The sequence below is a fragment of the Acomys minous genome, assembly GCF_964271855.1.
Source record: "Acomys minous genome assembly, chromosome: 7".
Classification (NCBI taxonomy): domain Eukaryota; kingdom Metazoa; phylum Chordata; class Mammalia; order Rodentia; family Muridae; genus Acomys; species Acomys minous.
Genome location: NC_140488.1, coordinates 60,460,390 through 60,488,288, shown reverse-complemented (window position 1 = coordinate 60,488,288; position 27,899 = coordinate 60,460,390). Strand labels below are relative to the sequence as shown.

The 27,899-nt window shown below is 34.9% G+C and overlaps 1 protein-coding gene across 1 annotated transcript; it reads left to right on the top strand.

The window, feature by feature from the left end:
• The first annotated feature begins 5,919 nt into the window (after nucleotides 1–5,919).
• On the top strand, nucleotides 5,920–6,620 carry TGIF2LX (TGFB induced factor homeobox 2 like X-linked). The gene has a single exon (XM_084789420.1). It carries the CDS (start codon nucleotides 5,987–5,989, stop codon nucleotides 6,524–6,526), a length of 540 nt encoding a protein of 179 aa, XP_084645546.1. The 5' UTR covers nucleotides 5,920–5,986; the 3' UTR covers nucleotides 6,527–6,620.
• Nucleotides 6,621–27,899: the final 21,279 nt, after the last annotated feature.

Sequence of the window (27,899 nt, the reverse complement as noted above, 5' to 3'; positions counted from 1 at the left end):
GTTTTTTGTTTGTAAAATTATTCTTATGGTTCACTCACTGTTTTATTAGGGCAATCTTTTTCTTAGTGATTTTTAAAGGATATGGCACTACCACATTTTTTACCATAAATATTTCCAGTTGTGGTGACTGTACTTTAAAGTGACACTAAAGGTATTATTTAACTTAAGATTTTTCTTCAATTTATGTACAAAGACAGACATAAATATGTCTTATATTATTAAACTTTTAAATAATTTTGTCAATTATATGAGAAAATCATTAAGATCACATTTATACACACATGTTCATTGAATGTCTTAATGACATTTAGGAGCTAAAAACTCTAGCAATCAACTTTACATTATGGTTATAGAAAATCCATTCCTTTTGCCCCTAATATCTAGTTATTTGATACATAAATAAATCACTCTCATTTTCTTATGTTATAACCAAACTATATTAAACATACATGCCATCATTTCATATGGCCCACAATCACTACCATACATTCAGTACAATGAACTTGTAGCTCTCTCTGAATGGTGTATATCTATACAAATAACAAAGTATACAAACTTAAGCAAAATTTCTAAACTTCACTGTAGTTTTTTGGTAACATTATTTTCAGAGGCAAGGATACAGTCCTCATCAATACTACTAAAAGCCCAAATTGTCATGTAAAATCTCATTAAGTCTTTGAGGCTATTGTCATTTCTGTTTCTTTCATTTTTTTGCTTATGCCTGTTTGTTTATATCACTTAATATCTTATCACTTAAAATAGAACATCAAATTGGATAAATGTTTTGTATTACTTTGATGCTTAAAAATGCAAATGCATCACACTTTCATGCCTATAGATGAATTTTATAAACATTTTTCAATATACTAAGGAAGATGAAAGGTAAATTTCCAAATCACTTGAGACTTTGATAGGTATTAGACATTAAATAGAATTATTTGAAAGTATATTAATGCAATGATATACAGAATTTAAGAATACAGTGAACATGTAAGTTCAAATACTCATGAGGTTGAGTAGACAAGTTGCAAGTTTAACTCTTGCCTGAGCTACAGTCTGAATCCAAGGTTAATCTGTGCAATTTTGTAACTGTATAAAACCAAAAAGTAAAACATAGTTGTGGTATAAAAAACAAAAGAATGCAAAGCATATATCTCAGTGGAAGAGTACTTGAAGATACAGGTTCAATTGCAAACACCATTGAATGAGTGAGTGAATTAATGAATGAATGAGAAAACAAATGACTATTGTTCTTTTTTTTTTTTTTGAGAGGATGTCTCCATGTAGCCTTGGCTGTCCTAGATTTGCTTTGTAAACCAGACTGGCCTTGAACTCACAGAAATCCATCTGTCTCTGCCTCCCCTAGTGCTGAGATTACAGGTATGTGCCACTGAACCCAGTTTATATTTGTCTTTAAATAATTCACAGTAATAGGTCTTTTGCTCAGTATTATTATTATGAATTATTCATATATGAAGTATCTAACCCTTTTATTTTGTAAGTGATTATAGTTAATGTAAGCCAAAGTTAGGATTTATTTGTTTATGACTTATGACAGGCCAGGTCATTTAATTGTCATTATTTCAGAGATTGTTAAATAACTTTAAGTACTTTCTAATCAGCCAATCATCACATCAACGCAATTATTTTATTTTGTATTGAGTTTGTGGACACAAATATGTAAGCCATGTTATATTAGGTTAAAATAAATATCTTTGCCTTACTTGTGAAACATCAGAAATAATTTTGGTTTTAGTATTAATTATGAAAGTTGATATTGCAACCAGATATGTCACATACCTGTAATCCCAGTATTCTGGGAGGCAAAGGCATGCAGATCTATGTGAGTTTAAGGCCATCCTGGTCTACAAAGTCAGTCCAGGATATCAAAGGCTACCAATAAAAACCCTGTCTCAAAAAAAAAAAAAAAACAATCAAACAAACAGTAAGAAAGTTGATATTGCATATTTATGAAATTTCTAATGTGATGGTATAATTTCATCCATTGATTGTAAGCATTAAAAAAAGTATATATTATAATGTTCAGTCACATTCATAATCTTGAAATGCATCTGTCGTTATTACAACTAAAAAGGAGACAGTATGAGTATAGATTTTATTTACTAATATTGTAGGATTTTGTAAATGAATCTGATATGCATTCTTACTAACCTTTTTAATTTTTAACATCAGGTCATGGCAGATTAATACAATATAACACATCCTATAAAGTAATTTTTGTGAAAAGATTCAAAGAAAATGAAAATTAAGAAGAGTAACAAACAACCTACCTTCAATCTCCATAAGTCTTACTGGAGAGATATTTCTTTGATATTATCTTTTATTTCTTCCTTAATTATTGCTCCTTTAATGTTCTTAGTGTACATTTCTAGTGAATTAAAGCTTTCTGTGGTGAAATTGGTCTCTACTTTTTGTAAGGTTATAATAAAGGTACATTATTAGAAGTTATTAAGCAAAGTCCTTGTGTTCTTAAAGACAAAGACTTCATGTTCTCTAAAGTATATATGAATGCTATATATATATATATATATATATATATATATATATATATATGTATATATTTACACACATAAACAAACAAACACACATATATGAATATGTATGAAAAAGGAGTATTGGAATCTTAAAGAGAAAAGCAAGTATTGATGGGAAGAGGGGATAAAAGAGGGTAACAGAATACCTGAGACAAAAATGTGCAATGGGAGCCACAGGGGAAGAATAAGGACACATGAGGTGGTCAGGAGGAAGGAGACACGCAGTAGGGCACTAGGAACAATAAAAACAATGTATGAATATGCTATAAGGAAAATCATTACTTTTTTGTTGCTAATTTTAAGATGTAACCTGCTTTAAAGTATTTTAGTTGAAATGCCAGAAATTCCTTTATTTCATATTCTGAATATGCACCACTGTTTCACATAACATAGCTTAGTGAGTTTTACTCACATTAGAACACATTTGGTAAATATAATCTTTGTAATTTAGCAGGAAAAGTAAAAATAAAATTTTATTTTTAGAGTTAGACAAGTTTAGTTATCCCATCATTCATTTAAAACATTCAGCTCACAATTTACATATTATAATTATAAATTAAGGAATGATTTTTCCATATATATGAACTGTCAAGAGGCATGTACACAAGCTCAAACTATAATTTCTATTATGTTTTCCAAACTTACCATTTTACATTTTTCTACAACTTCCCTGAATTTTTCACCAACTCTTCCTTGAGGAATCACCAAAAGCTGCTATTAGAAACAGAAATACAGACACCAAAACAAGTTACAGTAAACTGATACCAAAATCAAAGATTTCATGACCATTGAGAAGGAAACTTAGAGCCATCTGGTTTCAAAAGGAAATCTTCTTTAAAATTATTCTTTTCTTAAAGTATACTATGGGGTAGAAGAGATGCCTCAGTGGTTAATATTGCTCTTCCAGAGGATCCCAATTTAGTTCCCATTAGCCACATCAGACATATAGCTCAGAACTGTTATTAATTATAACTCCAAGATTCTGAAGCTTCTGTCATCCAATGTACCTTAACGCATCTGTAGACATGTCCATGTGCACAGGCAAGCATGTATAAACACACATACTCACACACACTTAAAATCATTTTAAATAACATGCACATGAAGTTTGGAGAGAAGAGCCTTATATATGGCAGGTACTGGAGTAGAAGAAGGGGGAATGAATTCTTTCAAGATATAGCATAAACTAAAACAAAATTCTCAACAATTTAAAAAATACTAAGTTTGATTTTCCAAGTCTTCACAGCACTTTCCTAAAAATCATAGCATAAATTCATTTTGAAGAGACATTTATAAGAATAACAGATAAGGAATTACTCAATTTACAAGTAACAATCAGCTCTATCTTCCCACTCATCAAATTTGTAACAAGAACAGCAACAACAATGATGACAACAACAACAAAAAACATGAAAAATAATTATCCTAAACAGCCTGCAACAGCACTTTCAAGGTATTGGAAGTAAACCTTGTATTATAATTGACTTGTATGGGTTCAATACCTCATATTATAATATAAATATATATAATGTGTGTGGAGAATAATCTTAAATTTGAATTCTATACCAATGTATCAAAATTAAACTTATTTTGCATCAATATACAAAATTCTATAACAACAAATGAAACATAAGCTTATTTCTGAGTAAAAATTAAAACCTTAGGTTGAGGAGTAGTAATACAAGCTAATTGTTAGTTGATCAAATCATGGTCATGTCAATTACTAGTTTATATTTATCACAAGAATATGCATCCTAAGTTTATCAGATACATATGATCCTATAGATAGATAAGGTAAAATAGTTACAAAAAGTTCTTCAAAAGCCTTTGAGACTTACAGAATATGGCTTTTAAATATGTTTTTATTATTATAAAGATACATTGGCAATAAGACAAGTTGACTCCTGGCAGCATCCAGTCTACTTCAAAGAAGATGTTGAACATAAAAGAACCTCCTTATGGAGTTGGCTTCAAAAGTGGCGAACCAGCCACTGGGCGCAATGCCCTCATCTGCCACAGACAAAATTCTGCTTAAAAAAGGGCAACCTTGGGTGCAGGCAGAGTTGACATCCAAACTCTTCCAAGACAGTTTAAGCAAGTCTTTAATGGTTCCGGCCTCACAAATATTCTTTCAGATATATTTTACCAAAAGGCTGAAGAGGATGCTCCAACATTATAGAGAGTTTCATGTGACTGTTCAGTCTATTTCTATCATTTATTTCATTTTGAAAGTGCAGATTAGTAGCTTTTATCTGAAATGCTTTAAGTAGATTCTTTTTTTTTTTTTTTTTTTTTGGTTTTTCGAGACAGAGTCTCTCTGTGTAGCCTTGGCCGTCCTGGACTCACTTTGTAGACCAGGCTGGCCTCGAACTCACAGCGATCCGCCTGCCTCTGCCTCCCAAGTGCTGGGATTAAAGGCGTGCGCCACCACGCCCGGCTTTAAGTAGATTCTTAATTTACTCTTCTAGTACTGGTTTAAATATAATTCATTATGTATTTTAATAACTATTCAAAAAGAACACATTATTATAACAAAGATAACCATGTGTTCATCTTACTGTTTCCTTTCAATAAACTTTTACAATCTAAAAAAATAAATAAGAATAAACATACTAATTTAACTGAGCACAAACCAGAATCAATATATTTTAGAGAAATGGCTTCATTAATGAGCCACTAGTGCAGTTAATAAGAATAGCAGAATATGACAACATTATAACATTTTAAAAGAAGAAAGTTCACAGTCTTCTAATTTACAGTGCTCACTCATAAACAAAACAGTTAAAACATGATAAAATAAAAACACCAAAAAGAAAAATATTAGTGGGCTAAGAAGATTGCTTATTGAGTAAAATCACTTGCTTCTAAGATTGACCACCTGAGTTTAATCACCAGAACCCACATGACAAAAGGAGAGAAAAACACAGGTTCTCTGAACACAGTATGAATCCATGGCACATGCACGTGCACACAAGTGAACACACACACACACACACACACACACACACACACACTGAGTAGTTGCAATTTTTAATTAATGGTAAGATTATTAATGGATTTTGGTGCCATATGAAGAGAGATTTAAGAGCCATTAACGGGAGGGATAAGAGCATGTACATTAGAATCCAGTAAAAAAAAAAAAGAAGAAAAAGTAGGTAAGGAAGGAAGGAAGGAAGGAAAGGAAGGAAGGCAGGAAGAAAAAGAGTAAAGCCATGTTGAGCAAAAAGGGTAGGAGGGTGGTTCAGGTCTGGCATTAAGAGGTTGTGACATCACAGAGCCAGCTGGCTCAGGTGTTAGCAACAATCAGCCTGACAACAGATGAGAATTTAGTTGAGAAATCCTTGAAGACCTTCCCTTGATCTCCTGGAGCTTCCTTGTTCCTATTTCAGATATCTCTGTTTTTAAAGGCACTGAAGGCAGTATTTGTGAATATGGAGGATGTTGATGGTAATCCAGAGGAGACTCAAAGTGCTAATAAGAAACGCACCTCAATCAGGATAGGGCTTGAACGGATCTCCAAGAACCAATTCGAGAGCCAGAAACCTCGGAAAGAATACAAGCTACCATCTGCGTCTGTGAAGATTCTGCATGACTGGCTCTATAAGCACCAATTTAATGCCTACCCTACTGAAGAAGAGAAGTTAATGCTGTCCGAGAAGACAAATCTATCTTATTTGCAGGTCTCCACCTGGTTTACAAACACCCGCAGATGCCATCTCCCAAAAATTCTTCAACAAGATTCCCAAGAAGCCCAGAAGCAGTACTTCGGTCCACCGGAGGTTAAGGCACCGGATATGCCCCTGCCAATATGCGAAGTATCGCAAGAGATGCTACCAGATCCGGAATCTTCTCCAGAACCTGTATTGCTAGAAGAAAAGCCCGATTTTAGCAGATTCTACATGTTGGTTGAGGTTGCTGTACAGAAGGCAGCAGAAATGGAGGAGGAGAAGAAGCAAGTTCCCAATCTGTAATCTCCCCCACAACAGTTCACATAGTACTTTGTACTTTGTACTCTGGTGGTTTCATTTATGCTCAACCCAGTTTAACTTGACCTGTCATCTTATAATAGCATCTTTTTCTATATTTTTCTCTTTCTTTGAAATATTTTACATTATCACATCTCGTTTTTTTAAATCAGTATTTTCTATACGATGTCACTAACCATGAAAATCAATTTTAACAAATTTCAAAATGTTATTCTCTTCCCTGGGGCTTGAGACCTCTATATCTGATATTAAAAATCATACAAACATCGGACAAAGATGTTCATGGCTAATCTCAATTTCAACACGCCAAATATACTCTGGATGTCAAGACATCCTTCTTTCTCTTTCTGTGGCTATTTTTATAATAGAAAGGAAAAGCTCCAAAACATAGTTATGACATTGCTGGTCAGATTTTAATGGGTGATTACTTTTAGACTTTCAAGTGTTTCCTTTTGTATAATTTCTTTTGAGTAGGACTGTATCTCTGAATGAATATGATTATGAAAACCAAAGTAAATTTCATTCACCATTTGGGGGGTAATAAGGGTAATATCTTTAGGTGACTAGTAGGGAGCATTTCACATTGTAGGTAAGTTCATGGAGAACATCAAGTAGTGGACTACCAGTGCCAGTTCTTCATTTGTTCACTGGTTTTGGAGAAAGCATTTTGTTGATTTTTATTATCTACATCAAAGGAAACCTGTGACAAATTCCCTAGAAACAAACTGTAGATAATGGAAGGAATCAATCTAGAACATTTTAGGTAAACAGAAGTTAGACACAGTATTCTATGTTTTATTTGTTTTACCTCTTTAACATATTTATCCTTCATTTTTAAAAGCTTGAGTTGGTGGGGTTTGAACAGAATGTAAATTCTCCTCATGAATGCACCTTCTCCTGTTGCATCACACTCAGAGATTTTCAAGAGTAACCAAAACTTAACAAAGCTAGTAGCTGTAATTTTAGTTCATTGATTTTGTGAAGCTAAAATCAGGTCAATTTGGCCTCAATTTTTGTTCTTGCACAAACACCAAACAGTGCATTTTGGTGTTGTTAGTTTTTTGAATACCTATCTCATTATTGAGAGTTTTCAATAAAATGTATTGATGCTTCCTAAAGCATCTTTAGAAACTGTGTTAATCTGAGCAATTTCAGTTAACATATAAGAATGGAAGAGGTCAACCAACTCTAACTGCCATTTCTGAAATATGTAGGCTCTGTTTCTTAACAATTAAACTTTATTATACAACCCAACTAGCTTACACAAGAGGAAAAAAAGGTTAAAGGAAAACAAGAGTGAACCTTCCAGTATCCGTTCGACGGGACAGGTCCCTTGGTGTCTCTGGCCTGTGTGCTGGTCCAGCCTGTTCGCTGATCCATGTGCACTCAAGCCCGGTCTGAACCTGCTGATGCTCTCTCCTCTCCTTGTCTGTGTCAAGTGCAAAAGGCTAGTCTCCTCCCAATGAGGGTCAATTAGAAAAACAATTGTCCAGGTGGAGTCCCCAGGTCTGCTTCCTGAATTCCAGGCCCAGGATGGCTCCACCCAGTCTATCTCAGAGTATCCAAGGGGTATCCAAAGGTAAAGCCTTCTAAGACTTCTTTCATCTGTGACAAAGCTTACAATCTTTCCCACGGAAATAGAGTAAAGCCAATTCATATTTTCTTTCATATTATTGTTGTTTGACAGTTCTATATATTTATATAATGAAATTTAGTCATTTTCATCACTGTTTCTCCACTATCTCCCTCCTTTTCCTGTTCTAACCCTTCTTCCCAACAAGTCCCCTTCTACTTCCTTGTCTTCTTTTTATATCATCTAGTGTGCTGAACTACAGATTTTTGTTTTGTTTTGTTCTTGTTGGTGGGAGCGTTTGTTGTTTCCTTTTTTTTCTGGAGTAAAGGCAGTTTATCACTAACTAGACCATTGATCACAGTGACAAAATCTCCAACAGCTGTTAACTGTCAATAGTCTTTCAGGCATAGATAGAGTCTTATAGGCTCCTACCCAGTTAATGACAAAATGCTGATTTGTAGATCTTATGCAGAAAAACATATCTTCAATGAGTCTATGCCTGTTACACCTATATCATTAACAAAGGTAAACTAAAATCAAACAAAAATAAAATCAACAATAAATGATGAATAAAATAAGGGTGAACCAAAATATATTGAAGCAAAGTCCTTAAAGAAAAAAAACCCTTGTTTTGTATTGGCCACTTACTCTTTGACAGGTAGCCTGCTCTGTAATGTGTTTATTATACCTAATGGCACTTCATTGAAGAAAATGGGTCTTCCTTTTCTAAAAGGGTATCAATTAAAAAGAGCTTCTTGGTTAGAGGTAAAACCACTTGTCAATAACACTTTCTCAGCAGTGAGATACGCTTAGGTTCGAACATATGCACATCTTGTCAGTGATTTAACACTGTCTGAGAATTCTTATTTGAATCAGCTGCATTATGTCTAAAAGACAGTTTCCTTGGAATTCTGCATCACCTTTAGCTCTTACAATTTTTCTGCCTCCTATTTTATAAAGATACCTGTATTCTGAGGGAAGTTTTTGGAAAAGACATTCCATTTAGACCTGAATGATCCAAAATTTCTCACTTTTTGCACATTACCCTGTTGTGGGTCTCTGCATTAACTGCTATCTTCTGCATATTTCTCTGCTGAGATATAAGTGATTCTCTGGTCTATCAGGTATATCAATATGCCACTCGGAGTCATTTTATTGCTGTGTTCCTTTAGAATAATAATAATAGTTGTTTCCCCCTAAGCCTATGACTTAGTATCAGGTTCTTAGACATTTTAACAGTATGAGGCATGAGTTTTATGTCATGTAGTGGTCCTTAAATTTAATGGAAAAATGGATGGTTACTCCCCTATCATTTATGCCATTTTTGTTGGCATCAGTATATCTTTCAGAAAGAGAATTGTAGGTGCATTAGGGGGATATTTAGCTAAGTGGAATTGATGATAACCTTTCTCCTATTGCATAGTTTAAAATATTTTCCAAGATCACAGACACTAGTGAATAATAGTGAACCTCACAATTGGTCATCAACTTAACTTTTCCATGTTTGAATATATAAGTAAATGTTGCCTTCTTGAATAGGGCTTTACCATGAAGTTGAGGATAACCTTGGCTCTGACCAGTTATATTTTGGGAAATCTATGTTGCCTTTTGGACCAATAACTCAAAAAGATGATGGATGTTTTACTTGGTGACATAAGATATAACCAGTCCCTCTTTCCAGTGGCGTGTGTGTGTGTGTGTGTGTGTGTGTGTGTGTGTGTGTAAGAGAGAGAGAGAGAGAGAGAGAGAGAGAGAGAGAGAGAGAGATTTTCTAAAGTATTAGGTTTTCATATTGTTCTTCAAATGTCTTTTAGTATTATTTTTCCTTCTCAGACTCCCTCTTTTATCCTTCTCTCTCATCATTCTACACATTGAATCTTCTTATCCTGCCTTCCATTTTATCTCCCCATGCTATTATATTCTATTTCTCTTTCCTTGGTAAATCCTCTCCTCCCCTTGAGTTCCTTATAAGCTACTTAATCTTTGTGGTTACTCATATTGTAGCACACATATTGAAAACTTAAAAAATATCAACTGCAAATAAGAGAAAACTTAAGATACATACATTTCTTTTGAGGCCTGGGTTACCTAACTCAGGAAGATCCCTTCTAGTTCCATCTATTTACTTGAAAATTTCATGGTACAATGTAGCTGTGTATAATTGTACCATGTTTTCATTATGCATTAATCAATAGAGAACTCTGCTGTTTCTTTTTTTAATATATTTAATTAATTTATTCATATTGCATCACAATTGTTATCCTATTCCTTGTGTCCTCCCATTCCTCTCTCCCTCCCATTTTCTCCTTACTCCCCTCCGCTATGAATGTGACTGAAGGTGACCTCCTCCCCTGTATATGCTCAAAGGGTATCAAGTCTCTTCTTGGTAGCCTGCTATCCTTCCTATGAGTACCACCAGGCCTCCCCATCAAGGGGACATGGTCAAATATGGGGCACCAGAGTTCATGTGAAAGTCATACCCCACTCTCCACTCAACTGTGAAGAATGTCCTGTCCATTGGCTATATCTGTTTAGGAGTTCGAAGTTTACTGCACGTATTGTCCTTGGCTGGTACCATAGTTTGAAATTGACCCCTGGGCCCAGATCCGCTCGTCATAATGTTCTTCTTGTAGGTTTCTAAGACCCTCTGGATCCTTCTATTTCCCCATTCTCCCATGCTTCTCTCACCTACAGTCCCAATAGGATGTCCTCCTCGCTGTCCCACTTTCTTGGTAAATGAAGACTTTCATGGGACATCTGCCTTGGGCTAGTGTTCAGATATAAGTGAGTATATACCATTTGACTCTTCCTGCTTCTGGGTTAACTCACTCATAACGATCATTTCTAGTTAAATCCATTTGTCCACAAATTTTGGGAATTCCTTGTTTTTAATATCTTGGTAGTATTCTACAGTGTAAATGTACCACAGTTCCTTTATCCATTCTTCTACAAAGGAAAACTTAGGCTGTTTCCAGGTTCTGGCTATTATGTATAATACAACAAATATTCTTGTTGTGTGCTGGAGCATCTTCTGGGTATATTCCAAGAAGTAGAATAGCTGGGTCTTGAGGAAGTCTTATTTCCAGTTTTCTGAGATAGCGTCAAATAGATTTCCAAAGTGGCTGTACTAGTTTGCATAACCACCAGCAATGAAGGAGTGTTCCTCTCTCTCCACATCCTCACCAGCATGTGGTGTCGCTTGAATTTTTGATCTTAGCCATTCTGATGGGTGTAAGATGGAATCGCAGAGTTGTTTTAATTTGCATTTTCCTGATGACTAAGGAGGTTGAGCATTTCTTTAAATGTTTCTCAGCCACTTGATATTCCTCTGTTGAAAATTCTCTGTTTAGTTCTGAGCCCCATTTCCCAATTGTGTTATTTGTTTTGGTGGTGTTTAATTTCTTGAGTTCTCTATAGATTTTGAATATTAGACCTTTGCCGGATGTAGGGTTGGTGAAGATCTTTTCCCAGTCTGTAAGCTGTCGCTTTGTTCTGTTGACAGTGTCTCCTGCCTTAAAGAAGCTTCTCAGCCTCAGGGGGTCCCATTTATTAACTGTTGACCTTAAGGCCTGGGCTGTTGGAGTTCTGTTCAGGAAGTTGTCTCCTGTGCCAATGTATTCCAGGCTCTTCCCCACTTTTTTCTAACAGATTTAGTGTCTCTGTTTTTATGTTGAGGTCTTTGATCTACTTGGATTTGAGTTTTCTACATGGTGACAAATATGGTTCCAATTGCATTTTTTAAAACATAGACATCTAGATAGAACAGCACCATTTGTTGAAGATGCTATCCTTTTTCCATTGAATAGATTTGGCTTCTTTGTCAAAAATCAAGTGACCATGTGTGTGTGGATTCATATCTGGGTCTCCAATTTGATTCCACTGATCACCCAGCCTATTGCTATGCCAGAACCATGATTTTTTAGTTACTGTTGCTTTATAGTACAGCATGAGATCAGGTATGGAGATTCCTCCAGAGGATCTTTTATTGTACAAGATTGTTTTAACTATTCTGGGTTTTTTGTTTTTCCATATGAAGTTAAGAATTGAACTTTCAACGTCTTTAAAAATTGTGTAGGTATTTTGGTAGGGATTACATTGAATCTGTAAATTGCTTTTGGGAAGATGGCCATTTTTAGTATGTTAAGTCTCCCAATCCATGAGAAAGGAAGATCATTCCATCTTCTCATGTTATCTTCAGTCTTTTTCTTCAAAGGTTTGAAATTTCTTTCAAAAAAGTCCTTCACTTACTTGGCTAGAGTAACTCCTAAATATTTTATATTGCTTGTGGCTAATATTGAAGAGTGTAGTTTTCCTAATTTCTTCCTCTGCATGATTATCATTTGTATATAGGAAGGCTACTGAGTTTTTAATTTAATTTTGTGTCCATCCAATTGGCTGAAAGTGTTTATCAGTTGTAGTAGTTCTCTGGTGAAATTTTGTGGGTCACTTATGTACACTATCATTTCTTCTACAAATAGGGAAATTTTGCCTTCCCCCTTTCCCATTTGGATACACTTGATCTCCTTTTGTTGTCTTATTGCTCTGGCTAGAACTTCCAGTACTATTTTGAAGAGATATGGAAAGAGTAGGAACTCTGCTGTTTCTAATTTCTAGATATAATGACTATAAATAACATCACTGAACATAAAAATGTATCTATATAATAAGATTTAGAATCCTTTGGGTATACATCCAAAGGTAATGTAGCTAATTTCAAAGTAGATCAATGCCTTACTTTCTGAGGTAGATCCACACTGATTTTAAAAGTGGCTGTAAGAGTTTATACTACTATGAGCAATGAATAAGTGTTTACTTTTTACTGCATCCTTACCAGCGGGTGTCATCACTCATTTTATTATTCTTGGCCACTTGTACTGGAGTAGGCTACAATCTCAAAGTAATTTTAATTTGCATTTCCATGATGAGTAAGGATGTGAAATATTTATATGCTTCTTAATCATTTGAGTTTCACCTTCTGACAACTGTCTTCTTAGTTTTGTACCCCAATTTGATAGGGTCATTTGTTTAATTGCTGTTAATTTTTTTTTTTAGTTCCTTATATATTCTACACACAAACCGCACTATTGATACATCATTGGTGAAATGGCTTACCCAATCTGCATGCTGCCACCTTACCAGAATAAAAGTCTTTTCCTGTGCCAGTGAATTCAAAATTATTCCCCAAATTCCTTTCTATATGATTTTGTGTATCTAATCTTATGTTGAGGAATTGCATATATTTGGCATTAAATGTGCAGGTTTAAGAATCAGCATATACAGGGGGAGGAGGTCCCCTCCAGTCACAGTCATAGGGGAAGGGAATAAGGGGAAAATGGGAGTGAGGGAAGAATGGGAGGATACAAGGGATGGGATAACCATTGAGATGTAACAAGAATAAATTAATAAAGGAGAAAAAAATTAAAAAAATATGAATTCATTTTTATTTTTATGATTGTAGCCACCCAGTTTGACCAGCACCATTTATTGAAGAGACTTTCCTTTCTTTTTCTCTTTTTCCATTTTTTCCTTTTTGTTTTTTTTCGAGACAAGGTTTCTCTGTGTAGCTTTGGCTGCCCTGGACTCACTTTGTAGACCAGGCTGGCCTCGAACTCATAGTGATCCACCTGCCTCATCCTTCCAAGTGCTGAGATTAAAGGCATGTTATAACACCGACCGGCTAGACTTTCTTTTCTTTATGATATAGTTTTGTCTTTGTAAAAACTCAGTCAATACATGTCAAATTATGTCTTGGTCTTTATTTTGATTCCATTGATAATGCTGTTTCTTTTTACACCAATATTATTATTTTTTATTACTATAGCTCTGTTGTACACCTGAGAATCTGAGATGGTGATACTTCTAGCATTTCTTTTATTATTTTGGGTTGTTTTAGATATCTATGTATTTTTGGATTTCCACATGAATTTGAAGATTATTTTTTCCATTTCTGAGAATGAATCATTTTTTAATTTCAATGGGGATTGGATTTGAACCCATAAAGGCCTTTTGATAGGATGGCCATTTTTACATTTATCCACGGGCATCAGAGATCTTTGATACCTGTGTTGTTTTGTTCAGTTTCTTTGTTTTATTCTTAAATTTTATATTCCATTAGTCTTTTACATGCTTGGTTAGTTATCTCAAGATATTTTCTATGTTTTGATGCTGTTGTGTAAAGTACTGTTCTCTTTATATCTTTATTAGTCTTTTTGTCATTAGTATTAAGGCATGGTATTTATTTGGGGATATTAATTTTGTATCCTGCCTCTTTGCTAAGCTGTAATTGTTTAGTGGAGTTTTTGGGTATTTTTTTAATATATAAAATCTTAGCACTTGCCAATAAAAGTTTTTGTCTTTACTTCCTAGTGGTACCCACCTTGTTTCCTTCACTTGTTTTATTGTTCGTGCAAAGACTTCAAGTAATATATTGAATAAGTACGAGAACGGAATCCTTATCTTGTTTTTTATTTCAGTGGAAATCCTTTAAGATTCTAACCTTGCAGGTTGAAGTTAACTGTGAGCTTGCTCTATATTGTTTTTATCATGTTGAGGAAAATCCCTGATAATACTAGTTTCTCTAGCAATTTTATTATTAATATAATTTGGATTTTCTCAAATATATTTTTGCATGTAATGAGATGATCTTATGGTTTTTGTCTTTCAGAATGCTTATATGGTGGGTTACATTTATTGATTTATGTATGCTGAGCTATGCTTGAATCTCTGGGATGAAGCAAACTTTGTAATGCTGGATGATCTTTTTACTGGGAATTTCATTAGGAAAATTCATCTATAGTGTTTTTGTTGTGGTGGTTTTCATGTCAGGGTAATAGTGGTTTCTTTAAAATAATTGTTAGCTCTTCTCTGAAAGTATGACAGAATTCTTCTCTGAAACCATCTAGGCCTGGGCTTGTTTTACTTGTAAAAAAAGTTAAATTATTGATTCTATTTCACTATGTTTTTACAGGTTTGTTTAAATTGCTTATCTGATTTTGATTTATCCTTACTGCTCATGTATATTAGGTAATTTATGTATTTTTTTAGGTTTTCTAGTTTGTTATAATATGAAATTGCATGTATTTCTTTATGAATCTCTGAGTTTCCTTGATGACTATTGCAATGTTTCCATTTTCATTTTTTATTTTATTTATTGGATCTCTTTCTTTGCATTTTGGCTTATTTGGCTAAGAGTTTGCTAAGTTTATTTTCTCAAAAAGTTATTTATTTGCTTTATTGACTCTAATATTTTTGTTTTTCTTTATTTTATTGATTCTTTACATTATTTTTTATTTTTGTTTCTTTGGTTTCAGCTCTGTGTTTGATTATTTCTTCCAGTCTAATCTTTTGAGGTATTATATGTTTTTATTTTTATAGACCTTTCATGTGTGTTATTAAGGTACTAATATGAGCTATTTCCACTTTTTGTAGGTGCTTAGTGCTATGAACTTTACACTTAGATTTCCTTTCATCATATTTCATAGGATGGGGTGGAGTTCTTCTGGAAAAGTCAGGGTTCCAAATAGTCTCTGACCTCAGCATTATAGTGACAACATTCTCCTTCTTATCATGGTCCCCTCTTTGAGCCCTAGAAATTTTAAAGAGCATCACATAGCCTTCAGGGAAGATAAAAAGCAAGACACTGTCCTGATAGGAAACCTGTTCAGCAAGCACCTAGGGATTCCTGGAAGTTCCTCTGCCACCTATAGGGTAATTAAGCACTGTGTTTTCCTTCTTGTGATAGAAGACCATGCTACTTCATGTAAATAGGGTACTGTGCCACTGAACGTAGATTAAGTATCCTGGCACCCCTAAAACTAGCAAATCAGATACATTCAAACACAAGCCCCTCCCCATTCCCCAGGGTTTATAAATCATGAATAAAGGCTGCCTGCCACTTGGGTGCTCTAGCCATTACTGATGATGACATTCTGAGACTCCATTTATTCTCGAGAGAATTGCCGTTGAACAACCAGGTCTTGACTGTCCCAGGCAAGGACAGTCAAGGCAGTGATGACACAGCTTCCTTGGCAACTGAAGCCTACTCCTTCACTGCCAACTCAGTACTGACCACTGGTGAAGAACCACAGGGGCTGAATCTCACAGGGCCCGTCTGCCAGCTGGTTTCAAACAATTTTCTCTGTCATGCTAGCATGGCACAAAAGACTATAACACTGGTATCATTGTGGGCTTGTGGAGCTCCTGAGTTTCCACTGCTGTCTGATACCAGCAATCTCATGATAAAAGAGATAACTAGCAGTAATATTCTGTGGAAAGCTCATTTTCTACCTGCCTACTGAGACTGGGAGGCCTTGCCCTAAAGTACCCTAGACATTCCTGTGATAGAAACTGTACACTTGACTTCCAGGTCCATCTGTTTTCCTCTGGAATCAAGGAAAACCTGCCCTGGTCATCCAGAGGTGGAAGCCAGGCCAACCTGCAGGAAACTGAATGACTACTTTGGGTATGATAATTTTTTTTTATTTTAATCATGTCTAAACATCTTTTAAATATTCCTGATATATATCTTGGCACAATATTTATTTAATACTGAGTTGTGTTCCATTAGATTGTAAACTTTTGCCTTTTTTAAAATTTTGATATTTTATTTTAATTCATGTTGGTGATCATCAATGATAGAGCTTTGTCTTTCATTTTTCTTATATCTGTGAACATTTTCCTTGTACTTTTGAAGAAAGTTCAATTATCTGCTGTAAACAATGTATATTATTTAGTATTTGTATAGAATGTTCTGTAGATGTCTAATATATCCATTTATTTTTAATATTATTTAATCCCTATGTTTCTTTATTTTGGTTTTCTTTAGATGACTTGTCTATTGGCAAAAGAGGGATATTCAAGTCCCCAAAAATCATCATGTTAGTGTCAATATATAATATTATTTGTAGCAGTGCTCTTTCCTATTTCTTCTGATTACATTTGGTTTTTGTCCATTTGCTTTGAATATCTTTTTCTATATTTTACCCTTAGGTGACGCTTATTTTTAATGGTAAAGTGTGTTTCTTGGATGCAGCAGAAAGATAGATACTGTTTTCAAATCCAATCTCCTGTCTCTGTCTCTCTCTTTTATTTATTTATTTATTTATTTTGAGGAATTGAAACCAACAACAATGGCATTTATTACAGTTTTGTTTGGTATAGTAGTCTGGACAAGAATCTGTAGTCTCTGAAATTTTGTAGATCATCCTTTCAGTTTACATAAATGGACAAATGAACTCCATTGCAGAACGTTGACTAACTTGAGCAGGTCTTATGTAAACAACTACAATTATTATAAGTAAGTTCATGGAAATAACAGTACTGTTATGGTCAGAAATGTTTTGTTTGGGTCTTCCATAATCACTGTCTCTTAAAATCTTCTTATCCCTACTTCTGTAATGGTATATATATATAATTAATTTTTTCCTCCTTTATTAATTTATTCTTGTTACATCCCAATCGTTATCCCATCCCTTGTATCCTCCCATTCTTCCCTCCCTCCCAATTTCCCCTTATTCCCCTCCCCTATGACTGTTCCTGAGGGGGATTACCTCCCCCTCTATATGATCATAGGGTATCAAGTCTCTTCTTGGTAACCTGCTGTCCTTCCTCTGATTGCCACCAGGTCTCCCTGTCCAGGGGACATGGTCAAAGGTGAGGCACCAGAGTATGTGAGAAAGTAATATCCCACTCTCCACATTACTGTGGAGAGTGTTCTGTCCATTGGCTAGATCTGGGTAGGGGTTTAAGGTTTACCGCCTGTATTGTCCTTGGCTGGTGCCTTAGTTTGAGCGGGACCCCTGTGCCCAAATCTGCCTATCATAATGTTCTACTTGTAGGCTTCTAGGACCCTCTGGGTCCTGCTACTTTGCCTTTCTCCCATGATTCTCTCATCTAGAGTCCCACTAGAATGTCCTCTCCTCTGTCGCAGTTTCCTGGTAAGTGAAGGCTTTCGTGGGACATGCCCGTTGGGCTAATATGCAGATATAAGTGAGTATATACCATTTGAGTCTTTCTGCTTCTGGGTTAACTCACTCATTATGATCATTTCTAGCTCAATCCATTTATCCACAAATTTCGGGAATTCCTTGTTTTTAATAGCTGAATAGTATTCCATAGTGTATATGTACCACAGTTTCTTTATCCATTCTTCTATTGAGGGACACTTAGGCTGTTTCCATGTTCTGGCTATTATGAATAAGGCTGCTATGAACATGGTTGAGCAAATTTTCTTGCTGTGTGCTGGAGCATCTTCTGGGTATATTCCAAGGAGTGGAATAGCTGGGGCTTGAGGAAGCCCTATTCCAATTTTTCTGAGATAGCACCAGATAGATTTCCAAAGTGGTTGTACTAGTTTGCATTCCCACCAGCAATGAAGGAGTGTTCCTCTCTCCCCACATCCTCTCCAGCATGTGGTGTCGCTTGAATTTTTGATCTTAGCCATCCTGATGGGTGTAAGATGGAATCTCAGCATTGTTTTGATTTGCATTTCCCTGATGATTAAGGAGGTTGAGCATTTCTTTAAGTGTTTCTCAGCCATTTGATATTCCTCTGTTGAGAATTCTCTGTTTAGTTCCATGCCCCATTTCTCAATTGGGTTATTTGGTTTGGTGGTATTTAATTTCTTGAGTTCTTTATATATTTTGGATATTAGACCTTTGTCAGATGTGTGGTTGGTGAAGATCTTTTCCCAGTCTGTAGGCTGTCGCTTTGTTCTCTTTATTTTTATTTTATGTGCATTGGTGTTTGCCTGCATGTATGCCTCTGTGAGTGTGTCAGATCTTGAAGGTACAGACAGTTGTGCGCTGTCATGTGGGTTCTGGGAATTGAACCCAGGTCCTTTGGAAGAGCAGTCAGTGCTCTTAACTGCTGAGCCATCTCTCCAGCCCCAATGGTTATTTAATATTGGGGAAGGAAATACATGCCCGATATCACAAATATGTCCAAGAACCAATGTTTGCAATATTCATAGTATGTATATACAAATGTAATGTTATTATTTTGCTAAGTAGGAATAAAATTGAGTTTTCCTCTCAATTAGTATCTGGTGATCAATAGATTTCTACAACTTACAGATCTGATCAGTTTCTTTTCTCAATAGAAGTTGGTTAATGTAGAAACACACAACTGGCTAAAGTAGAGAAAATAAGGGACTGTTTGCTGATCATACATGACTGAGACATCTATTTTATACTCCCAGTTTACGTTTTAAGTCTTTTACACATACAAATATGATTTACTGTTTTTGTCATTCCTCTAAGCTTAAAATATGATGAAGATTCTTCTTCGATACTGCTGTAACTTTAAAGAGGGACGGTGTTCTGGTAGCTTAATCTCTTCACTGAGTTTTTCTAATAACACTATATTTAATAATTCTTAATGACTAAGTTTAGGACACATTTTAATGATATAAATGTTATACCAAAATAAATGTTTCTGTTAAAATGACAGGTTGGTGAATAAAAAGGTGGACCTGGATCTGGGAAATGATACTAGTAGACTTAGAAATGTGACAGTGAAGAAAATAGAAGTTGTATCTCTTAATGATTAGAATGTCATTACTGGTTAACCCCTCATACTTTTGCTTTACCTCATTGATTTCCTAATCTCATAATTATATATATATATATATATATATATATATATATATATATATATATATATGTGTGTGTGTGTGTGTGTGTGTGTGTGTGTGTGTGTGTGTGTGTGTATATATATATATATATATATATATATATATATATACATATATATATAATACATTTATATGGAGGAAAAGGTTATTTTTCATATGCTTTCCTTCCTGTAACTTCCTGTGCCTCAAGTAATTTACTCTCCCTCCAGATTATTTCATGTTCTAGATATTATGATTAGAGTAGATATAAACATGGGTACATATACATCTCCGTAATAAGAAATAGAATTCCTTGATTGTAATTCAAGGAGGAATAAATCTTGGTAATATGTTCAATCTATTTTAGTTATTTGTAGAATCATCACATTGTTTTCTAAAATGTCTGCTCCAATGTACACTTTAACTAGCAGACATCATACGAGGGTTCCCCATCCCCAATCCTCACCAACATTTAATGTCTTTTGTTTTTAAATCTTATTCTGTGTCAAATATTTCTCAGCTCATATATTTCACAATATTTTTCCCCTTTTATTATCTTTTTTCTTTTTTTAAAAATTAATTTATTCTTGTTACATCTCAATGATTATCCCATCCCTTGTATCCTCCCATTCTTCCCTCCCTCCCATTTTCCCCTTATTCCCCTCCCCTATGACTGTTCCTTAGGGGGATTACCTCCCCCTGTATATGCTCATAGGGTATCAAGTCTCTTCTTGGTAACCTGCTGTCCTTCCTCTGATTGCCACCAGGTCTTCCCCACCAGGGGACATGGTCAAATGTGAGGCACCAGAGTACATGAGAAAGTCATATCCCACTCTCCACTCTACTGAGGAGAATGTTCTGACCATTAGCTAGATCTGGGTAGGGGTTTAAAGTTTACTGCCTGTATTGTCCTTGGCTGGTGCCTTAGTTTGAGCGGGACCCCTGGGCCCAAATCTGCCTATCATAATGTTCTACTTGTAGGTTTCTAGGACCCTCTGGATCCTCCACTTTACCATTCTCCCATTCTTCTCTCATGTAGAGTCCCAACAGGATGTCCTCCCCTCTGTCCCAGTTTCCTGGTAAGTGAAGGCTTTCGTGGGACATGCCCCTTGGGCTAGGATGCAGATATAAGTGAGTATATACCATTTGAGTCATTCTGCTTCTGGGTAACTCACTCAAGCGACACCACATACTGGCAAGGATGTGGGGAGAGAGGAACACTCCTTCATTGCTGGTGGGAAAGCAAACTAGTACAACCACTCTGGAAATCTATCTGGTTCTATCTCAGAAAAATGGAAATAGGGCTTCCTCAAGACCCAGCTGTTCCACTCTTTGGAATATACCCAGAAGATGCTCCAGCACACAACAAGAAAATTTGCTCAACCATATTTCACAATCTTATTTGTAAATATTTATTATATATCAAGAAAATAAACATGATATATATCAAGGAAATGACTTTAAAATGTTTTTATTTTGTTAATATTTAAAATGTCACAAATCATTTCGTTCAGTTTTCCTCTTTAAATAAAGTTAATGAGGAACTATACATTAAGATTTTCTTAACATTTCTCTGATTGTTGGATATGTAATGTTCTTTAGACCAGAAAAAATGTAAATTAGAGACAAATCCAAAAATAAGATTTTCATACAATTGCATTCAACTATTTGTATTGTGTGATTTTTTTCTCTTCATGATAAATAATATATTAAAACCTAATCAAAAAAGACTTTAAAAGTCATAGTCAGGCAAAAATAAAAAACTATACAAAACTTCACAGAATTCATTTTATGTTTATAAGTAAATTTCAATGAAGTCACTAAACAAGACAACTCCATGAGAGAAAAGCAGTTCATTTGGAAGCAAACTGTAAGGCTGTCCCTTGGGAGCTGAGTACAACACCTTTAGTGGGCATGAAGGCAGGCAGATTTTATAAGATAGCCAGAAGGGTAGAGAGTTTGAGTTGACACAAGCTTTCTGGAATTATCAAGAACAATATGTGTTTTGTCCTTGCAAAATGACTGTTAGGGGTGGAACAGAAAGAGTATTTTGTAAGATAAGAAGATTACCTCACAAGATTTCTGAAGATACAGGGCTTAGGTTTTGCTTTCCTGGAAATAAACACCCAAAATGAGATCTATTTACCATCTTAAGACATTATTCTAAGATCCAGCCCTGCCATTTTGGGGCCCACTCTGAGATTTAACATTGTTTAATAACTATTCCTGTGTATGTGTACTGCCCTGCTATGTTTGTCTTGATTTTCCTTTTTCGTGAATTTTTAAATTTTAATTTTTTAAGAAGAAATGGAGAGGGAGAGAGAGAGAGAGAGAGAAAGAGAGAGAGAGATAGAGATAGAGACAGAGACACACACAGAGAGAGAGAGAGAGAGAGAGAGAGAGAGAGAGAGAGAGAGAATGAAGTTAAGTCAGGAGGCAAGAATTCTGGGAGTAATTGGCAAAGGGAAAGACTATAATAACATATTTTGTATGAAAAAATTAAAAATCACAGAAAGTGAACTAAAATCAATTGGAAAATAAAAGTAAAATTCATGGTAGAAAGGATTAGGGTTGCACCTCATAATGAGTTAATTTTCTTCTTCTCACAGTATATAGTGATTAACATAGAAACTAACAACTGGTGAACCTGCAGAGACTAAAATATTTTAGGTTTCTCTCTTAAATGCTCGTTGTTCTTCTCAGAGTAGGAGAAGAACGATTATTAGCTGTGATGGTGACTTCAAGGAAACATGATTCTCTGTATAAAACAGACCAATTGTACATATGAACTCCAAGTTACAACATTCATAAGACTAATAAAGGGTCTAGTCAGACAAAGCCCTAGAACGTAACAGGGTAAAAAGGCAAAAAGTCAATCACTACCTGAACAAATACTTGTATTTCCAATTCTGGGATAGTGATAATAAGTGATTCTCGGTAGATTGGCTATTATTATGCCAAGACATGCCTCTTATTCAAGAATATATTCTAGACATAATGAGTTCAAAAGAGAGAGAGAGAAAAGATAAGTTTCAGATAGGGAGGTGGGTATGTATCTGAAAGAAGTTGGATAAGGGGGTTGAACATGATCAAAATTTATTCTTTTAAACTATCAAAGAATTAATAAAACCATATTTTAAAATCTTAAGCATCCTTTCACTATACAGCACAGTGAATGTTTAATAAAAAATACTACATTTGGTGAAACAGAAAACGTTGAATTAATGTATGCATGCATGTGCTCAGCTGTCATTGTTCTTTTTATCCAGTCCCTGACCCAAAACCCAGAAATAGTAAAACCCATAGTGATAGGACCTCCATCACAAACTAGTATAACTAACTATCATAAGTAGTCACAGAGGCCAAGTTAATCTAGACAAGCCATTATTGAGATTTCCTTGGCAGGTGTTTGTGTATTGTGTCTAGTTGAAAACAGTAACCATCACAGTAGGTCATAATTTCTTTTTACTTTCAGGTAAAAAGAAAGGACTCCTTGGCTGTCCCATGCACTGAATTAACAAGGAAGGCTATTACAATTCACTTTCAGCAATAGGGGATGCTATTGTAAATGTTATTTTTTTTAATGAGATCTTACAATATAAGTACAAAATTTTGTCTCTTTATACAATTGTAATAGGATTTGGACCAAAGAACTAGTATTTGTTCAAAAAAAAATAACATGGTATAAAATAGCTAGAAGGCCTGAATCCAAAGTTTTTCCACGAATAGTACCAAATACCACAAAGTACTAATTATTGTACAAATGTGTACAAATCTTTAATAAAATTATAAAATGAAAATTTTACCATTGATCAGTTCAAAAGAAAACATTGCTATAGTTTGCTCTTTTGACTATATGGTGTGTGTATTGGAATGCAGAACATGTGCAGCATTGAATGTATTACCTGTCACAACATTTCCTCAAACCAGATAAATTATGTCCCTCAGTTGGGTAGTACAAAGGTAATTCTGTTGCCATATGTTGTTCGAAAGAGCTACTGCTGTGAAGGACTATATTATTGATCATCTGTGTCTATGTGATACCCATATTCTTTTTCCTCTACTGAAATATCATCTCTACAAAGTTTGTGGCTTTTCAAGGTAAAGCCTTTGTCAGACTTAGAAATTTCAATCTATGTATGAGATATATTTCAAGATAGAATCAAATCCTGCTGTAATCATCATACTCAGATTTAATAAATGTACCTTAATCATTATAACCAGATCATGCAGAGTTTCAGAATAGAAGAAAAAATTTAACATTTAGAAAGCTTCAAGCATAAAAGGAAGGTTTTAAAGATTCACTCTTTTATAATATATTTTTTTATTTCTCTTTCTTTCTCTTTTCTATCTGATGCTGTGACTTTGTTTATGGAAAAATATCTAAATAATAATTTCAACGTCATAAGACTATATCTTAAGTCATAAAGATAGCAGTCTCTGCTTAATAATAATAAGGCCATGAAACATACCACAGTCTCCATGCCTTAGTGTCTCAATAGACTAAAGAATTAATAGAATATGTATCTTCCAGGAGAATCCAACATTGGAAATATTTGGCAGAAGGAAGAGAATTAATGATCAAGGAAACATCAAAATGAATCCAAATTATTTTATAAATATTTATAAATGGCAATTTAAATTTTAAAAGTTTCTGAACCCTTAGATATGGTACTATATTTTACATGGAAGTACCCCTGGCTAAATGCACTGGCCCAGTGTTTCAAAATACCTTGAAGAATTATTTTTAAACATCAAAATAAAATAATACTCATAACAAAATACTTAAAATATCAACTCTTCTTTTTAATAGCTGATAAAAAATCAGTAAACTCAATGTCATAAAAATGTATTTTGGGGAGCTGGACATATGGATTAGCTATTTAGATCAATAACTGCTTTTCCAGATGACTAAGGTTCAAATCCCAACAACTAAATATCAGCTCACAATTGTCTATTACTCCAAGATTTGATATCCTCCCCTAGACATACATGCTGGCAAAACACCAGGGCACACAAAGTAAAACTAATTTAAAAACACATATGTTTATTTTGGTGGTAACATTTACAGTCTTGACACTAAAGAAAATGAATAGTATTCTGGCTCAATAAAATACTTCTATGTACTTGTAAATCAAACTTCTGGATTCTGTCACTCATCTACAAATGGGAATCAAGAAATTACAGGATAGTTCTCTTTTTAGTCTTGCACTTTGATGCATTGTCTTTCTTTTTACATAAATGCAATAGAAACATTAAAAATTACATATGTAGAGAAGTTATTTGAAATAGATAAAGATGTTGTCTACCGTGTTAAAATTATGATGTGTGTCCCCTGGCAATGAAAACCTCAACATTTTAAACATGAAGCCATCATCCTGCTAGGTGACTTATTAGAAGGAACAGAATAACAATCCAGCTTTCATGAAATGAGTATGTGTCTGGTAGAGTAGATCATAAAATACTTCAATATTCTGCTTCAGGTGTCTACCCAAAATGTTTAAAAGAAACTTAAATCACCTAGTATGCAATTTGCGATAAATCATATTGGAATTCTTTTTTTAATTTTTTTCTTAACTTATTCTTGTTACATCTCAAAGGTTAACCCATCCCTTGTAGCCTCCCGTTCTTCCCTCCCTCCCATTTTCTCTTTATTTGCCTCCCCTATGACTGTTCCTGAGGGGGATTACCTCCCCCTGTATATGCTCATAGGGTATCAAGTCTCTTCTTGGTAACCTGCTGTCCTTCCTCTGAGTACCACCAGGTCTACCCCTCCAGGGGACATGGTCAAATATGAGGCACCAGAGTATGTGAGAAAGTCATATCATACTCTCCACTCTACTATGGAGAATGTTCTGACCATTGGCTAGATCTGGGTAGCGGTTTAAAGTTTACCATCTGTATTGTCCTTGGCTGGTGACTTAGTTTGAGTGGGACCCCTGGGCCCAAATCTGCCTATCATAATGTTCTACTTGTAGGTTTCTAGGAACCTCTGGATCCTTCTACATTGCTATTCTAGCATGTTTCTCTCATCTAGAGTCCCAACAGGATGTTCTCCCCTCTGTCCCAGTTTCCTAGTAAGTGAAGGCTTTCGTGGGACATGCCCCTTGGGCTAGGATGCAGATATAAGTGAGTATATACCATTTGAGTCTTTCTGCTTCTGGGTTAACTCACTCATTATGACCATTTCTAGCTCAATTCATTTGTCCACAAATTTCTGGAATTCCTTGTTTTTAATAGCTGAGTAGTATTCTATAGTGTATATGTACTACAGTTTCTTTATCCATTCTTCTACTGAGGGACACTTAGGCTGTTTCCATGATCTGGCTATTATGAATAAGGCTGCTATGAACATGGTTGAGCAAATTTTCTTGTTGTGTGCTGGAGCATCTTCTGGGTATATTCCAAGGAGTGAGATAGCTTGGTTTTGAGGAAGCCCTATTCCCAGTTTTCTGAGATAGCACCAGATAGATTTCCAAAGTGGGTGTACTAGTTTGCATTCCCACCACCAATGAAGGAGTGTTCCTCTCTCTCCACATCCTCAGCAGCCTGTGGTGTCACTTGAATTTTTGATCTTAGACATTCTGATGGGTGTAAGAACCAGAGAAACTAAGTGACTTAGAAGAAAAAGTGTGGAAGAGCCTGGAACATATTGGCACAGGAGACAACTTCCTGAACAGAACAACAACAGCCCAGGCCTTAATGTACAATTAATAAATGGGACCTCATGAGGCTGAGAAGCTGCTGTAAGGCAGGAGACACTGTCAATAGAACAAAGTGATAGCCTACAGACTGGGAAAAGATCTTCAGCAACCCTTCATCTGACAAAGGTCTAATATCCAAAATATATAAAGAACTCAAGAAATTAAACACCACCAAACCAAATAACCCAACTGAGAAATGGGGATTGAAACTAAACAGAGACTTCTCAACAGAGGAATATCAAATGGCTGAGAAACACTTAAAGAAATGCTCAAACTCCTTAGTCATCAGGGGAATGCAAATCATATTGGAATTCTAAAACATAGAATATCAAGATGTTACCATTCATGGATATAAAATATATAAAATGATAACTAAGTTAGAATAGGGTCCTTAGTGTTAGGCCGAATCTATCACTACATATTTTTTATAAAAGAGAAAAGAGGAGAAAAAAATATAAAGACACTAGATGAATGCCTAGAAGCAGACATTCAGAAGTAATAATCTCTGCTAACACTTCATTAAAATCTAGCCCATAATAGCAGGAAAAATACATCTATTTAACTGGACATGCTATAATTCTTGCATTTGGGAAAGCTAGGTAGTACGATTTATAAGTTTGAGGCTACATGAGACACACTTTCTTAAAAAACAAACAATAAAAACAAAAAACATAAACAAATACAAAAACCCCAAAAACTTCACAAAGCCAGTTACTTGTTATTGTTACAGAAGATTGGACCTAACATCACACTCATACTAATCAAGCACTCCACCCCTGGGATCTACTCAAATCTCTGATTTCTGTTTTTGTTTTTTCATTCAGACAGATGCTTGCTAAGTTGTCCTCATTTCCCTTAGTTCATATCTATCATTTACATGGGCCTATTGCAGTCATCTGAGTGTCTGGGATTACAGCTAGTACCACTAACTTGGTTTATTATAATTTTGTATGAGAAACCTAGAAAACTTCGTTACTTCCATGTTACAGAACATCAGATCATCCTAGCATATTCTGTTATATCAAATATGATAAAAATAAAACAATCATAGAAAGTTATTAAAACCCCAACTATCATCTAAACAGAGTTGACTACGGAAAAGTTGTCAATTTGAACAGTTATTTATATGCAGCATAACTTCTCCAAATACATACAGTAGACTTATCACAACAGCATATGAAATAAGTGGCAGACAATCAAGGTCACACTCCAATGTCATGAACACCCAATTGAAACAACATGTCAATGAGTAAGTGACAAGATATAGTCAATACATGAGATCATCAATAATTACCTTGTTTCATAAGGGCATCAGTAGAGCAAAGCATGATCAGAATAATTACATAAATGACCTGAATGATTCTTCTGTTTTCTTCTGTATTTTTAATTGGCTCCTTTTTTGGTTCTCAGATTCATATGCATTACTTTTGATACTTATGTAAATCAACAAGGTGAACTGCTCAACTTCAC

Excerpts from the sequence above, each read along its gene's own strand:
- TGIF2LX (XM_084789420.1), top strand. The coding sequence starts at position 5,987 with ATGGAGGATGTTGATGGTAATCCAGAGGAGACTCAAAGTGCTAATAAG.